Consider the following 17,470-nt stretch of genomic DNA (forward strand, 5'->3'; position numbering starts at 1 on the left):
GCGCAGGACTGCAAGGTTGGTTTGAACCACAAGGTTGGCAGTTCAAACTTGCCAGTCACTCCTCAGTAACCCTATACTGGGTCACTATGAGTTGGAACCAACTCGATGGCACTTAAAAACAACAAATAGCCTTTCATAGAAATTGTGGAATATTGAGTAATTAAAAGCAGGTCTTTGATACATAAGCATGGTTTTTAATTTATTTTGTAAGAATGATTGTAATTTAAGGGGTCGGGTTTCCTCCACTGTTATTTATATTACACAACTGGCATTAAATAGAAATGTATCATGGAGATGACTATATTTTTATTTTTATTTTGCTAGACAGTAGCTAAAAGGAAGCTTTTATGATTTTCCTCTCTAAAAGAAAAAAAAAAATCAATTATACATGCCACTATATTTTTATCATTTCTGTAGGGTAAGTTACTTTATGAAACTTGTCAAAAATAGGATGGTAGCAGAAGACATATCTAACTTAAACTCTTAGACACACTCTAGGCTTCATTTGACTTACTCGGGCGTTACTCTAATATCCCATATGTCACTGTGCTCTGCTCCTTCTGAAACTTCCTCTGACCTCCAGATGTCTTTGCAACGTTGAACACTGGTTCGAGGGATGACTGTAAAGAAAGGGAAGATAAAACTAAAGCTGTTGCCCATTTCTCTTCTCTAAATTGCTTGCTCCTGTCTTTCACACTCAGTTTGGGACAAATCAAGTAAAACATTTTCTATTTGTAATCACTAGGAGTTTTTCTGTTGTTGTTAAATTAGTAACAGCTTACCGTATTTGTTTTTTTCCTGTCAACACAAAACAAATACATGTTAATTGTAGACAATTGAGAACAGACATATAAAATTAAAAAAAATTTTAAATGTACAATCCAACTGCCCAGACATAATCAATGTCAGCATTCTGGCATATAGCTTTCTGTTCTTTTTCTGTAGACATATATGAGTATATGCAAATAAATTGTTAATGTTATGTGCCAACTGAGCTGGGCCATGAGTCTCAGTGGTTTAGTAAACATTAGGTAATCACCTTCCATTTTGTAACCTGATATGGACAGCCATGGTTCAAGATTCTCTCTCAGTTTCTGGATCCAGAAATCTTCTTTTTCTGTGCTCCAGATCTTGGGACAGAAATCTTGGACTTGCTACCTGCTCTGCATATTTTGGGTTCCCATTCTTCCCAATGTCAACAATTTGTTATGCTTCATACAGTAGAATGCCTTTGTGCAGTCAATGAAACACAGGTATACATATGTTTCTGGTATTATCTGCTTTCAGCTAGGATCCATCTGCCATTAGCAATGATATTCCTTGTTCCAAGTCCTCTTCTGACTCTGGCTTGAATTTCTGGAAGTTCTCTGTTGATGCATTGTCGCAACTGTTTTTGAATTATATTTAGGGAAATTTTACTTGTTTATGATATTGTTTGATAATTGTCTCATTCTGTTGCATCACTCTCTTTGGAATGGGCACAAAAATGGATCACTTCCTTTCAGTTGGCCCAGTAGCTGCCTTCCAAATTTATTAACATCAATGAGTGAGTGCTTCCAGCACTGCATTCAATTGTTAAAACATCTCAGTTGGTATTTTTACAATTCCTGGAGCCTTGTTTTTCTGATAATTTTGTCAACCCCCAGCAATCTCATGAGCCAGCAGAAATGTCAGGCCTGCCACCTGAACCACAGACTTTTGTTTTCTTCATATAAACATGAACTTTAAAGAAAATATCTATGCATAGCTGAGCAAATGCCTGGGTAGAAACCTGGATAGAAAACAAGCCATCTTTAAATGTTCAAAATCTTAAAAGCTTGTCATCAAAGGGGCAACTATTGGTCTCTCCCATCTGGAACAAAGAGTGAAGAAAAATAAAATTCAAGGAAACAAAGGACTAATGGGCCAAGTGAACCTCAGTCTCCAGGAGCCTGAGACCAGAAGAACTAGATGGTACCTGGCTACCACCACAATAGAAGGTCCTGGATAGCGTGGGAGGAAAATGTGAAACAAAATTCAAAATCATAAAAAAGACCAGGCTTACTGGTGGAACCCCTGAGGCTATGGGTCCTTAGTCATCCATCAAGTCTGAAAGTGAACTGTGGCACAACTTTCAGCCAAACAATAGACAGGCCTATTTGGTGAACAATAATACCAAGTATGCATTCCTTAGAAAAATCAACCATATGGGATCAAAGGGGCAGCTTTTGCCCAGTGAGGAAGCCCAGAAGGCAGTTAGGGACAGGAAAAAAGAACACGAGTGAGAACTACAGAGAGGCAGTGGAAAGAGTGCTGTTACATTGTGGAGATTGCAGTCAAGATCAAGAAACAAACTGTATGAATGCTTGAATGGAAAACTAATTTGCTCTGTAAACATTCACCCAAACTACTATAAAATTGAAAGGGGAGGAAAAAAAAGGAGATGGGGTCCAACAGTAATTAAAAGACCAGTTTATATCTGTTCCAAATATCAGGACTGTAAACGGAAACAGTATCATGTGTGGAATGTTACTTTGGGTCCTTCTAAGCATCCCCAGTGTGGAGCTATGAGTTAATGTGTTGGACTGCTAAGTTGGTTTGATCCTCAAGGATGGTGGTTCAAGTTCACCAGAAGCTCCCTGGAAACCCAATACAGTGTCTCTAAGTGTCAGTACCAACTCAATGGCACTTAACAACAACAACAAGCATCCTCGGGGAGTCCTAGTATGGTGCTGCGGGTTAATGTGCTGGACTGCAAGGTTGGTTTGAACTGCAAATTCAGTGGTTCAAGCTCACTATCTGCTCCTCAGAAACCCTATACAGGGTCACTATGGGTCAGAACCGACTTGATGGCACTTAACAACAACAAAGTATCCCCAGAAGGAGCTCGGGTGGCATAGTGGGTTACATGTTGGGCTGCTGACTGCAAGGTCAGTAGTCCAAATCACTGGCTGCTCCATGGGACAAAGATAAGGCTTTCTGATCCCATAAAGATTTATAGCCTTGGAAACCCTATACAAGGTCGTCATGAGTCAGAACCGATTCAATAGCACATAACCACCGCCACTATCAAGTATCTCCAGAAATGCACCTGATTATCAGTTTTTTAACTGTCCATTAAAAAAAAAAATTATCTGCTTCCATCTAGCATGGAGTCCTAGTGTGGCGCTCTAGGTTAAGCACTGGACTGCTCACAGTGAGTTCAGCAGTTCAAACCCACCAGCCTCTCCTCAGGAACCCTATGCAGGGTCTCTGTGTGTCAGAAACCCACTTGACAGTACTTAACAACAGCAACAATGTAGCATGGATAGAAAAATAGAGTCACTTTTAATGACATGGCTGGAGGAAAGCTTGATTTGCTGATGGGACATGAATCAAAATGAGAAGAAACAGCTGCAAATATTCATTAATAATTGGTATGTGGAATGCATGAAGTATGAATCTAGGAAATAGAATACATAAAGATAGATATCTTAGGCATTAGTGAGTTAAAATGGACAGGTATTGACCATTTTGAATCAGACAATCGTATAGTTTACTATGTTAGGAATGACACATTCAAGAAGAATGATGCCACATTCATGGTCAAAAAGAACATTTCAAGATCTATCTTGAAGTACAATGGTGTCTATAATAGGATACTATCTACATGCCTACAAAGAAAACTAATTAATAGGACTGCTCAAATTTATGCACCAACCACTAAAGCCAATAAAGAAGAAATTGAAGAATTCTATCAATGTCTTCAATCTGAAATTGATCAAACATGCAATTCAGATGCATTGACAATTACTGGTGACTGGAATGTGAAAGCTAGAAACAAAGAGGAGGAATCAGTAGTGGGAAATGATGGCCTTAGAGATAGAAATGACTCTGAAGATCTCATGATAGAATTTTGCAATACCAATGACTTATTCATTGCAAACATCTTTTTTTCAACAACATAGATGGAGACTATACACATGGACATCGCCAGATGGAATACACAGGAATCAAACTGACTACATCTGTGGGAAGAGATAGTGGAGAAGTTTAATATCATCAGCCAAAACAAAGCCAGGGGCAGACTGGAACAGACCGTATATATTGCTCATATGCAAATTCAGGTCGAAGTTGTAAAAACTTAAAACAACTCCGTGAGAACCAAAATACGATCTTAAGTATGATGGTGGTGGTGGTTATGTGCCGTGGAGTCAGTTACGACTCATAGCAACCCTGTACAGGGTTTCCGAGGTTGTAAATCTTTATGGGAGCAGAAAGCCTCATCTTTCTCCTGTGGAACAGCTGGTAATTTCGAACTACTGACCTTGAGGTTAGCAGCCCGATTTGTAACCACTACACTACAAGTCACCTGAATTTAGAGATAATCTCATCAACACATTTAACATACTGAACACTAATGACTGAAGACCAGAGAGTTGTGGATGACATCAAGAATATCATGCATGAAGAAATCAAAAGATAATAAAAAGGAGGGCAGGAAAGAAAAAAAGGGATGGAGGGGAGACCACAGTGGATATCAGAAGAGACTCTAAAACTTATTTTTGAATGCAGAGTAGGTAAAGTGACTGGAAGAAATGAAGTAAAAGTCCTGAACAGAAAATTTCAAAGGGTAGCTAGAGAAGACAAATAAAGTATTATAATGAAATATGCAGACATCTAGAGTTAGAAAACCAAAAGGGAAGAACACACTCAGCATTTCTCAAACTGAAAGAACTGAAGAAAAAATTCAAGCCTCAACTTTGTAATATTGAAGGATTCTATGGGCAAAACATTGAACAATGCAGGAAACATCAAAAGAAAATGGAACCAATAGATTCCATTCAATCATTTCAGAAGGTAGCATATGATCAAGAACTGATGGTACTGAAGAAAGAAGTCCAAGATGTACTAGAGGCATTAACGAAAAACAGGTTTCCAGGAATAGACAAAATATTAATTGAAATGTTTAAACAAAGTGATGCACTCACTAGTCTATGCCAATAAATTGGAAGACAACTACTTGTGCTAATTTCAAAAAAAAAGTGACCCTACAGAATGCCAAAATTATAAAACAGTATTATTAATATCCCATACAAATAAAATCTTACTGAAGATAATCAGACAGTTGTAGCAGCACATTGACACGGAACTGCTAGAAATTCTGTCAGGAGTCAGAAGAGGACATGGAACAAGGGATATCATTGCTAATGTCAGTTGGATGTTGGTTTAAAGCAGAAAATATTAGAAACATGTTTATTAGTGCTTTATTGACTATGCAAAGGCATTCAACTGTGTGGATAAACAAAAACTATCAATAACACCTAGAAGAAGGTAAATTCCAGAACATTTAGTTTTGCTTATGAGGAACCTGTACATAGACCAACAGGCAATCATTAAAAGAGAACAAAGGAATACTAAATGGTTTAAAATCAGAAAAAGTGTGTGCCAAGGCTTTATTTATTTATTTATTTTACCATACTTAATCTGTATGCTGTGCAAATAATCCAAGAAGGTGGATTATATGAAGAACATGGCATCAGGATTGGAGGAAGATTCTTTAACAACTTGTGATATGCAGATGACACAACCTTGCTTTTTGCAAGCAAGGAGGGCTTAAAATACTTAACCAGTAAATATCAAAGACTACATCCTTCAATATGGATTGCACATCAATGTAAATAAAACAAAAATCCTCACAACTGGATCAGTAAATAACATCATGATAAATGGAGAGAAGATTGATGTTATAAACTACTTCATTTTGTTTGAATCCACAATCAACACTCATGGAAGCAGCAGTCAAGAAATCAAACGTCATACTGCATTAGGTCAATCTGCTGCAAAAGACTTCTTTAAAGTGTTAAAGAGCAAAGGTGTCAGTTTGGGGACTAAGGTGTACCTAACCCCAAGCCATGGTATTTTCAATAGCCTCATATGCATGTGAAAGTTGGACACTGAATAAAGAATGTGGAAGAATTGATGCATTTCAGCTATAGTGTTGGAAAAGAATAATGAAAGTACCACGAACCGCCAGAAGTACAAACAAATCTGTGTTGGAAGAAGAACAAACGGAATGCTTCTTAGAAACCAGGATGTCAAGACTTCGTTTCTCAAACTTCAGACGTGTTTTCAGGAGGAACCTGTCCTTGGAGAAGGACATTATGCTTGGTAAAGCAGAGGGTCAGCAAAAGAGAAGAAGACCTCCAGCGAGACACATTGGTACAGTGGCAGCATCAATGGGTTCAAGCTTAACAGTTGTAAAGATGGTGAAGGACACGCAGTGTTTCATTCTGTCGTGCACAGGGTCGCGATGAGTTAGAATCGACTCCATGGCACATGACAACAACTGTAGATTTATATATAACTCTTTGCATATGACACATTGTCCTTTAAATTCAGAGATTATTATACCCACAATAGCAGGAATAGAGGAAGCACAGCAATACATCCAAATCTGAACTAGTTCTCCATGGAATGAGTATCTTTCAAATAAGGCAAATAGACTCTTGATTATATACAGCAATGTCGTTGTTGTTGTTAAGTGCTGTTGAGTCAGCTCCGACTCTAGCGACCCTGTATAGGGTTTCTGAGGAGCAGTTAGTGAACTTGAACTTCCGTCCTTACAGTTCAAACCAACCTTGCAGTCCAGCGCATTAACCACATAATGGGGTATTTTAAAGCACCCTCAGGCCTCATTTTAACCATTATTTTAAATATTTTTTTCCAGATCAACTTTTTTACAATTACCTAAATTAGTTAATGATTTCTACTTCCTTCCTCTGTTTATCTTCTTGTAATTGTGATAATGACCAACAGAGTTAGAGCTAGGATAAGCACTAGATGGCTGACCACAAGGCTTAAACGCACCAGTCACTCCTTGGAAACCTTAAACAGGATCGTTATGAGTTGGAATCAACTCAATGACAGTTAACAACAGCAAATAATATTTTTTTGAAAAAAAGATGTGTGAACTGTCCAACTTTGTGAAAAAGTATAGACCAAAATGCTGGGAAAACATCCAAGTTATTTCTTCTAGTTTATTGGACCTGTGATTTCACAAGGTGCTTCAAAAAGTTTGTGGAAAAATTCCTTTATCTTTTCATTCAACGTAACCATGGACATTAATTCATAAATGTTTCATTATAAGACAATATTGTGTAGTTATTTATTCTCTTACCTTTTCAAAACAGTATTAATTACATAAGTGCAGAAACCTTTTCTAATTTAATCTCCATTGTAATCTCAGAGACAACTATATTGCCTGGTACATAATGTTGTTGCTATTGTTGTGTGACCTTGAGTCAGTTCCAACTCATAGCGATCCTGTAAGGGTTTCTGAGAGTTGCTTATGGGTTTGAACTGCTGTTGTCTTTGTGGTTAACAGTCCAGTGGCTATTCTACAATGCCACATTTTGGTATATTGGTATATAACAGGGCCTCAATAAATCGGTACATAACATTGGTACATAACAGGGCCTCAATAAATATTTGCTGAATGAATGAATTTTGTGAAGTTGCCTGATCTAGGAAGGTAAAAGGTAAAGAATTTAAGAATCTTGGTAACTAGACCCTAAATAATAAAAAACTTGAATCGGGCTGCGAACCTTAAGGTCAGTGGTTCGAAACTACCAGCCGCTCCGCGGGAGAAAGATGAGGCTTTCTACTCCCGTAAAGATTTACACCCTCGGAAACCCTGTACAGGGTCGCTATGGGTCGGAACCGACTCGACGGCACTTAACAACAACAACAACAAAGCACACACTATTTTCTTATTTTTTCCATCTCAGTAATATACACCAAAGAATGTGATGATTCAAGGAAAATTAATTTCCACGACTAGGAAAACAACTTATGTGCAATAGTAAGGTATAAATAGCATCTTTATATGTAAATTACTGTTAATTATTTTCACAATTATTTTAGATCATCTTTAATAAGTGCTACTGTAGACTGGAGTCCCTGGGTATTCCAAAGTTTAGTGTGCTCGGCTGCTAACCTAAAGGTTGGAGGTTCATGTCTCCCCTGAGATATCTTTGAAGAAAGGCCTGGTGATGTACTTCTGAAAATCTCCGTCATTGGAAACCCTGTAAAGCACAGTTCTACTTTGACATACAGGGTTGTCATGAATTGCAGGACCCAGAGTTGACTCGACAGGAAACTTTTTTGTAATGTAAGTATTATTCTCCCTATACTGACTTTCTGTTCCATTGTGCTTCACAGATAATGCGTTTTTACAAATTAAAGGTTTGTGGCAACCATACATGAGCGAGTCTATCAGCACCATTGTTCCAACAGCATATCCTCACTTCATGTCCCTTTGTTGTATTTTGGCAATTTTCACAACATTTCCTTTTTACCATAATGCTAATACACAATTAATAGACTACAGTGTAATGCAAACATAGCTTTTATATGCACTTGCTGTTGTTGTTAAGTGCCTAGAGTCGGTTCCAACCCATAGTGACCCTGAACAGGGTTTCCAAGGCTTGTAAATCTTTACAGGAGCAGAAAGCCTCATCTTTCTTCCGCAGAGCAGCTGGTAGTTTCGAACTGCTGACCTTGCGGTTCGCAGCCTAATTCGTAGTTAACCAAAAGATTAGTGTGGTTCAAACCCAGCAGCTGCTCTGTGGTAGAAAGATGTGGCATTCTGCTTCCATAAAGATGTGTAGCTTTGGAAACCGGAAACCCTGTGAGGCAGTTCTACCATATCCTATGGGGTCACTTGAGTCAGAATAGACTTTACCCGTTGATTTTAGTCTGTGGTTTAATTCATAGGCTCAGGGGACCAGGAGGGCTCTTGGGAGGCCCTCCAGTCTAACTTTGCAATCACAGTCATTGGTTCTGCTCAAGGTGACAGCAGCCAGAATGCTCTGAGCTCTCTACTAGATAGACTCGCTCGTTGGCCAGAGTGGATTTGAGAACATGTGAGGAAGACAGCCACTCTCGGGCCTTGATGAACATCTGTGCCTTCCTCCCATGCTGTGCAGCTCAGGCATAAATATTCAACTCTGCCTCCAGCAGCCCCAGGGTTAGAGAAACACAGTCACATGACCCGGTACAGACAGGTCTTGGGAAAGGAATTCTCTTCCTTCTGTCTAGGTCACGTCCAGGCAGGCAAGTAAAAGACAATGTTCTGCATCCTACTTTGGTGCATAGCAACTGTTGTTGTTAAGTGCCCTTGAATCGCTTCTGACTCATAGTGACCCTGTATAGAGTTTCCAAGGAGCAGCTGGTGAGTTTGACCCACTGACTTTGTGATTCAAACTGACCTTGCGGTCAAGCGCTTATCCTACAGCGCCACACCAGGACTCCTAGGTTCTTCTTAAAAACTTACAAGTGGCCATCTAAGAAGCAACTATTGGTCTCTCCCAGGCCAGAACATCAGCAATTCAAGAAAACAATGCGTGCAAAGGACTAACAGACCATGTGAACAAGAGCCTGGACTGCAGCCTGAAACCAGAACTAGGTGGTGCCCGGTGGCTATCCCTACTGACTGCTCTGATCAGGATTAACATAGGTCTTGGACAGAATGGGAGAAAAACGTAAAACAAAATTTAAAATTATTCAACCCCAAAACCAAAAACAGACTGATAGAAACTAGTAGAACGCTAGAGATTATGGCCCTTAGACACCCTTCAAGTCTGGAACTGAACCCACCCTTGCGGGGAGATCACCTGTGAGGAGCATCCTCAGAACAACTATTCAAGACCAAAAGGTGAAGAATAAGTTCAGAAGACAGGAAAGGGTAGGAAAGAAGAATGGGAATAGGGGACCTGGGGAAGCTGTGAGAAGAATGATAAAATATGTATAAACTGTTGAATGTAAAATGAATTTGCTCTGTAAATTTTCACCAGAACCACAGTAAAATGTTCAAAAAGAGTAAAATAAAATAAATGAGTGGTGTGGGCAGGTTTAAGATGACAGATTGGCCCAGAGAGGGAGAGGGGCTGTGTGCTGACAAAGGGTATACCCTTTGGTTAGTTGATGATGCATGGCGGGGATTGTAACCATGGCAATGAAACGATATACGATAGGATGAATGTGAAGCTAATGATGTTCTCTCTCCCATGTAAACTATCACATAATTCACAATAAAACATTGAAAAAGAAAAAAAAAATCTTTACAGGAGCAGAAAACCTCATCTTTCTCCCGCAGAGCAGCTGGTAGTTTCGAAGTGCTTACCTTGCGGTTTTATATGCACTGGGAAACCAAAAAATTCGTGTGCTCAGAATTTTTCAACAAGATTTTTCTTGTTGAACAATATATTGATCTAAAAGAAAAAATAATATATTGATCTATACTGCTTTATTGAAAAACTTACTTGTGCTCTCTCTTCTTTGGGGTGGTCCAATATTCCCAGGACCTGTCGCACCCATAGTAGTTGAAAAATTTGCCTGGCATATGAGGAAAAAAAGTACAACAATCTGTAATTACTACTTGTATAACATAAATCATTATTAATAATAATTTTTAAATAATTTACATTTGATTAGCTTTCCATTTAAAATATTTATATAGTTTTCAATTCAATTACATATAATTGTTATGCAACAAAGAGACAGATGTCAAGTATTATTTTCAATATGTTTTCCTTGTTCTTTCAAAACTAATTATATTTAATAAGTTATTAAGTGGACTTAAGAGGCCCTGGTGGCACAATGGTTTAAGCTTTTGGCTGCTAACTGAAAAGTTGATGGTTCAAACCTACCAGCTACCCCTAGGGAGAGAAGTGAGGTAGTCTGCTTTGGTGAAGATTTAGTCTCAGAAACTCTATGGAGCAGTTCTACTTTGTTCTAATGGGATCACTGCGAACCTGAAGGAACTCTACAGAGGGGGACTGGGTGAGTAGGGCAAACGTGTCACACAAGCCAGAATATGACCTTATTATGCAGTTGTTGTTGTTGTTGTTAGGTGCCATCGAGTTGGTACCATGTGAAATCTGGACAATAAATAAGGAAGAGCAAAAAGGCTCTTTTTTTTTTTTGAGGACGAGTATGGAATATACTAGGGGCTGCCAGAATAATGAATAAATCTGTCTCGGATCAAGTACAGCCAGAATGTTCCTGGAGGTGACAAGACCTTGTCTCACATACTTTTGACATGTTATCAGGACAGACCAGTCCCTGGAAAAGTACATCATGCTTGGTGAAGCAAAGGATCAGTGAAAAAGAGGAAAACCCTTAATGAGATAGACTGACAAAGTGGCTACCACACTGGACTTAAACATAACAAAGATTTTGAGGATGGTGCAGGACCACGTTGTGTTTCCATTTGTTGTACATAGGGTTGCCATGAACTGGAACCAATTCATTGGCACCTAATGACAGAAACAACAACAGGGCAGAGTTAATCATCCATCAGGCTAGATCCTTATCCCTGTATAGGGAGGAAGCCCTGGAAGTGCAGCAGTTAAGAGTTTGAGGTAAATAAAGGTCGGCAGTTCAAACTCACCAACCAGTAGGAGAAAGATGTGGCAATAGGCTCCCATAAAGATAATACCCTTAGAAACCCTGGGGGGGACCGTTCTATTCTGTCCTATAGGATCACTATGAGTCAGAATTGACTCGAGGGTAATGGGGGGACAGGGATAAAAGAATGAGCCACATTCAACTTTATAAAGGTTAGAACTAACTGGTAGTATAAGATCATTGGCATCTATGGAGTATTAGTAGTGTCTGGTCATAGATTGGGGTTAACTGGGAAAGTTTTATAGGAATACAATTTACCCACTAAATAGAGTCCAATTATTTAAACTCCAAATGACCCATTCAAATATCTAGATAACAGCTTAGACTTCTGCCACTAAGTGTATGAAACAGTTCCCCATCCCACCATAACACTGATTTATTAGATTTAAAGAGCAACCCTACATTAATAGTAGCATATACATATTGGACCACTTTAATTTTCATGCAATACAAATTTATTTTGCCATCTTCTGTATAAGTATGAATACTCCCCAGGATTGCCTTTGGCTCACAGTGTAAGAACAGTTGTCTTTTTTTTTTTTTTTTTTTTTTTTCAACTAAGTACAACCTTATTTCCCATAGGCTTTAAGACCCTCTCATGAGTTTAAAAAACAACAGGCATACTCTCATCCCAATGGTGGGGATAGTGTAAATGAACTAACTGATACATATCCAACAGTTCTCTTGCTGGTTTCAGAGATTGTATTCTCCAAAACATATCACTTTTGTAATCATTCCACAGCTCCCAAGATTAATGCATGCTAAAAAATGAAAAGCAGTTTCTCTCCTGGAAAATTTAATAGTTCATTAGAAACATTAATTATTCTCCCACTGTTCTGATACTCTAATTCTATACCCTCTAATGATATCTGTACTGCAGTATCTGAATGGCCAATTATCTCAAAATTGCTTATAACCCAGATATACAGAATCATACATTATTATAGTAATTTTCCTCTATAAACTGTACAATTCACTAAAATGATTCTAGTCTTTCTGTTCTCATAAGCACTCATCTTTCCCCTAGAAACACCACTAGATGCAAATAAACCTCTCCATACACAAATGAGGAAGAGAAAAGGCTTTGTAAAGGGTAAATCCTATCTCTGAATGTGTTACAGTTACAAATTGTCACTTCTCTTTATTCAAGATCACTGCTTCTGAAATTCTTAATTTAATTACTTTTTCTATGCGCTATAACCCTATCTTTCCCAGGATGTAGCCTCCAGAAATGATTATTTTGCTATTTAAGCTAAGGTAGCAAAATAAAAAGACCTTGTGTTCCTAACTTCAATGATACATTACTCCTAATCTTTTCTCTGTGTCCTATTTGTTGTATGTGCTGTATTAACCTCCTGGTTTTTCTTTATTTAGTCATCCTTTACTAAGACTTTTCCCTGATGAAAATTTCTCAGTTTCTGATCCTTTCAAGCTCAGTTCCCGTCTTCTACAAATTTTATTTCCATTTCATGTTTAATTTATTTCTGCTCTTTCCATCAAAGCTCTTCCTGGAAGGTAGAAGTCCAATCCAGTGTCCATCTGAGTCACTGAACTTGCTATGTATTCAGATTATATCTGTTTTTCTACATTATGGGAAAGAAAAGTAGGAAGAGGGGTACATTGATCTGCATATTCATGTAAGATGGTTTATTCGTGGTAAATGGCTTGTAACTATGAAAAACTTCATTAAAATAATTCTAAGAAATCAGCATACTCTATTGGGTATATTGGACTATAACAATGAAATGGTTGCCCTAAATTTTGTTTGCTTTCACATAGGTAGTCTGATAACCAAAGGTGGCTAATATTTAAGGAGTAGGGGAATGGAGAACTGGTGTTACAGTTACATGAAAGTACTTGTCATTCTGAAAATACTAGCAGTGAACTTAGAGTGGCCAAAAGTCATTTCAGAGAACTCTCCCAGGAAAAATGTAGCTCATCTTGCTGCTTTAAGTAGCCCTGAGGTTATCTGTTTTGATTCCAAATGCTACTTAACCAGTTACACTCCACTGCTGCTGAGTATATACGCACAAGCCAATCTTAGTAGAACGAAGCTACTTTGTTCCATTGTTTGCGTCAAAATATTTTCTCTTCTGCTTTCATGGGTAGATAAAAAAAAAAAAAAAAAGATTGGGAATGGTACTTGGGAGGTCCAGTTAATACTATATAATTGAAAATCTTTCTTTTGTAGAAATACAGTCTAGGCTAAAATAGTGCTAGCTAGTATTCTTGCTGTGGTTGTCAAGCATTCTTTGCCCATAAATATAAATGACAAACATTTTGAAATGTGTCTATTGCTACCATAGCTACAGAACTATTTTCCTATTCAGTGTTCAGGTGGTTTAGAAAAAAATATAATTATGTTTGCTAGAAATGTGCTAGAGGTTATAATCTCATGCATAATCAGCCTTATAACCTCCTGTGTATGTATCAAATGACATAGCCCTGCTCCCACTGCAAGGTTGGGACACGTTGTTCAAACACAATTTCAGAACTTAATGTGAACAGAACTAATTTATCTTGAAGTATATGACCACCTGTTCAAATTCAACATCAGTATCTTCTTCAGGATGGAGTAGCTTAGAGAGAGCTTGTAGAGTTGAAACCGGAGAAAAACTCTCAGTTTCCATACTTTCAGATTCCACATTTTCAATTTCCATATTTTCACCTTCTGCATTTTCAGCTTCCATATTTTCCGAGTCCATATTCTGAGGAAAAAGACAATCAGAAAGAGGGTTTACTATTCTGCTTTATTTTAAGACATTATGATTAAGTGTCATATCTCCCTTCTTTCTGGATGATTTGTCTCAAAATCCTTGTAAACTCCTTCAGATATATGTATTTTGCTGACTCATAGATCTGGGGTAGCAAGTAAACTCACGTATTCATCCTGCTTTCCTAAATGTACATATTTTATCTAACAAGTATTTATTAAGTACCTATTGCAGTGCTTCTCATGGAGCTCTGGTAGCGTAGTGGTTATGATTTGGGCTACTAATCTCAAGGTTAGCAGTTCCAAACTACTAGCGGTTCCGCAGGAGAAAGATCAGGTTTTCTGATCCCATAAAGATTAACAGCCTCGGAAACCCTATACAGGTTCGCTTTGGGTCGGAACCGACTCGACGGCACTTAACAACAACATTGCTTCTCAGGCTTTGTTGTGTTTAAGAATCACTTGGGAAATTGGTTAAACATGTAAGCTATTGAGTCCTATCACTAGAGAAAGTGTATGTCAGTGTCATATAGATTGTACATTACGATTTGGAGGCGGTGGTGGTTGTGTGCCACTGAGTCAGTTCCAACTCATAGACACCTGTACAGGGTTTCCAAGGCAATAATCTTTATGGGAGCAGAAAGCTTCATCTTTCTCCCGTGGAGTAACTGGTAGATTCGACCTGTTGACCCAGTTCGGAATCCACTACGCTACCAGGACTCTCTCATATCACTATTTGAGCACATGCTTTTTACAGTACCTTTTTATCTGTTTCATGCATGCTGTCTAGGATGTGTATTTTATTTTGTGAACTGAAACAGATGTTGGTTGCAGTCTATTCTCCAATAAACTTTACTCAATTCAATTTTGCCTCAGGCCTGTCTGTACCTTCTGCTTTATTTCAACACTTAACCCTTGAAGCTGAATGTGGCATCAGGATTGGAGGAAGACTCATTAACAACCTGCAATATGTAGACAATACAGCCTTGCTTGCTGAAAGTGAAGAGAACTCATGAAGATCAAAGACCACAGCCTTCAGCATGGGCTGTGCCGCAACCACTGGACCAATAAAAGACATTTTGCTCGGATCAACCATCATCACTCATGGAAGCATAGGTCAAGAAATCAGACAACGTATTGCATTGGGCAAATCTGCTGCACAAGACCTCTTTAAAGTGTTCAGAAGCAAAGATGTCAGCTTGAGGACTAAGGTGCGCCTGACCCAAGTCATGGTATTTTGAATAACCTCATATGCATGTGAAAGCTGGACAGTGAATAAGGGAGACCATAGAAGAATTGATGCATTTGAGTTATGGTGTTGGAGAAGAATATTAAAAGTATCATGGACTGCCAAAAGAACAAACCAATCTGTGCTGGAAGAAGTACAGTCAGAGTGCTCCTTGAAAGTCATCTCTCATACTTTGGACATATCATCAGGATCGACCAGTCCCTGGAGAAGGATACCATGTTTGGCAAAAGTGGAGGGTCAGAGAAAGAGAGGAAGACCCTCTAAGAAGGTGGATTTGCACAGTGGCAGCAGCAATGAGCTCAAGCGTAGCAATGACTGTGTGGTAGGTGCAGGGCTGGGAAGTGTTTCGTTCTGTTGTGCATAGGGCTGCTATGAGTCGATGCCAATTTGACTGCACTTAACAACAACAATTCCTTCAATGCACCTTGGACTTCCTCCTTCAGTATCATTGGCTCTTGATCATATGCTACCTCTTGAAACAGTTGAACATTAATCATTTCCTTTTGGTACAGTGAATCTGTGTATTTCTTCCATCCCATCTTCTCTTGATGCTTTCTGCATCATTCAATAATTTTCCCAGAGAATCTTTCAATAACGAAAGTCGAGGCTTGAATGTTTTCTTCAGTTCCCCCAGCTTGAGAAATGCTGACCGTGTTCTTCCTTTTGGGTTTTCTGATTCCAGATCTTTGCACATTTTATTGTAATATTTGGCTTTATCTTCTCGAACTGATCTTTGAAATTTTCTGTTCCGCTCTTGTACCACCTCATTTCTTCCATTTGCTTTAGCATCTCTACGCCGGAGAGCAAGTTTCAGTGTCTCTTCTGACATCTATTTTGACCTTTTCCTTCTTTCTTTCCTTCTCAATGACTTTTTGCTTTCTTCATGTATGATCTTGATGTCATCCCACAACTCTTCTGGTCTTTGGTCTTTAGTGTTTAATGTATCATTGGTGAGGTGAAATTGACTGTTATTAGCCATTTTCAGTAGGACAAACCTATGGTTTACAATGCCAGGAACAACAAATTGAAGAGGAATGGAGTGGCATTCATCATTAAATAGAGCATTTCAGGATTAATCTTGAAGTACAAAGCTGTCTGTGATAGGTTAATATCCATATGCCTACAAGGAAGACCACTTCATAACACTATTATTCAAATTTATGCACCAAGTACTAAAGCCTATGATGATGAAACTGAAGAAAGAATTCCACCAACGTCTTCAGTCTAAAATAGATCAAATACGCAGTTGAGATACATTCATAATTACTGGTGATTGGAATGTGAAGTCTGTAAACAAAGAGGAAGGCTCAGCAGTTGGGAACTGTGGCCTTGGTAATAGAGACGATGCTGGAGATGGCATGATAGAATTTTGCAAGACTGATGACTTATTCATTGCAAATACCTTTGTAAAACAATATAAATAGTGACTATATATGTGTACCTCACTAGGATTTAAATTGACTACATCTTTGGGAAGAAACTGTGAAAAAACTCAATATCATCAACCAAAACAATGCCAGGGGCTGACAGTGGAATAGACCACCAGTTGCTCATATGTAAGTTCAGGCTGAAGCTGAAGAAAATTAAAACAAGTCCATAAGAGTCAAAATATGACCTTGAATATATCCCACCTAGACTTATCAAATGTCAAGAATATGTTTGATGCATTGGACACTAATGACCGAAGATGTTGGATGACATCTAGAACATTATACATACTTGAGTCAATGAGTCTAATGGGCTAATGGAACATGTGAAGATCAGCCTTCACATGATCTGAAGAACTAGATGGTGACTAGCCACCACTACAACTGCTCTGAAAGAGATCACATTAGAAGATCTCAGATAGAGTGGCAGAAAATGTAGAACAGAACTCAAAATTATATTTAAAAAACAAAAACAGACTACTAGTCCGAAAGAGACTGGAGTAACCTGAGACCACACTTTAAGCCTGGAAAGGAACTCACCCTCCTGACTCAATTTTCAGCCAAACAGTAGATAGGCATAGAGCGGGGACAACACTAATAAGGTACGCTCACCATGGAATGGTCAAGCATTCAAAATCAAAAGGGCAACAT

At 38.5% G+C, this 17,470-nt stretch overlaps 1 protein-coding gene across 1 annotated transcript in view; it reads right to left on the reverse strand.

The window, feature by feature from the left end:
• The window catches only part of PIH1D3 (PIH1 domain containing 3), a 73,635-nt gene extending 59,515 nt beyond the window's left edge, over positions 1 to 14,120 (reverse strand). The window contains exons 1-3 of the mRNA XM_006871067.1: positions 13,968 to 14,120; positions 10,284 to 10,356; positions 515 to 620 (exon numbers count right to left, since the gene is read on the reverse strand). Of these exons, the coding sequence (XP_006871129.1) occupies positions 515 to 620; positions 10,284 to 10,356; positions 13,968 to 14,120 (332 nt within the window). The remainder of the gene's footprint in view (positions 1 to 514; positions 621 to 10,283; positions 10,357 to 13,967) is intronic.
• Positions 14,121 to 17,470: the final 3,350 nt, after the last annotated feature.

Source organism: Chrysochloris asiatica, unplaced genomic scaffold (assembly GCF_000296735.1).
Source record: "Chrysochloris asiatica unplaced genomic scaffold, ChrAsi1.0 scaffold00159, whole genome shotgun sequence".
In the NCBI taxonomy this organism is placed as follows: domain Eukaryota; kingdom Metazoa; phylum Chordata; class Mammalia; order Afrosoricida; family Chrysochloridae; genus Chrysochloris; species Chrysochloris asiatica.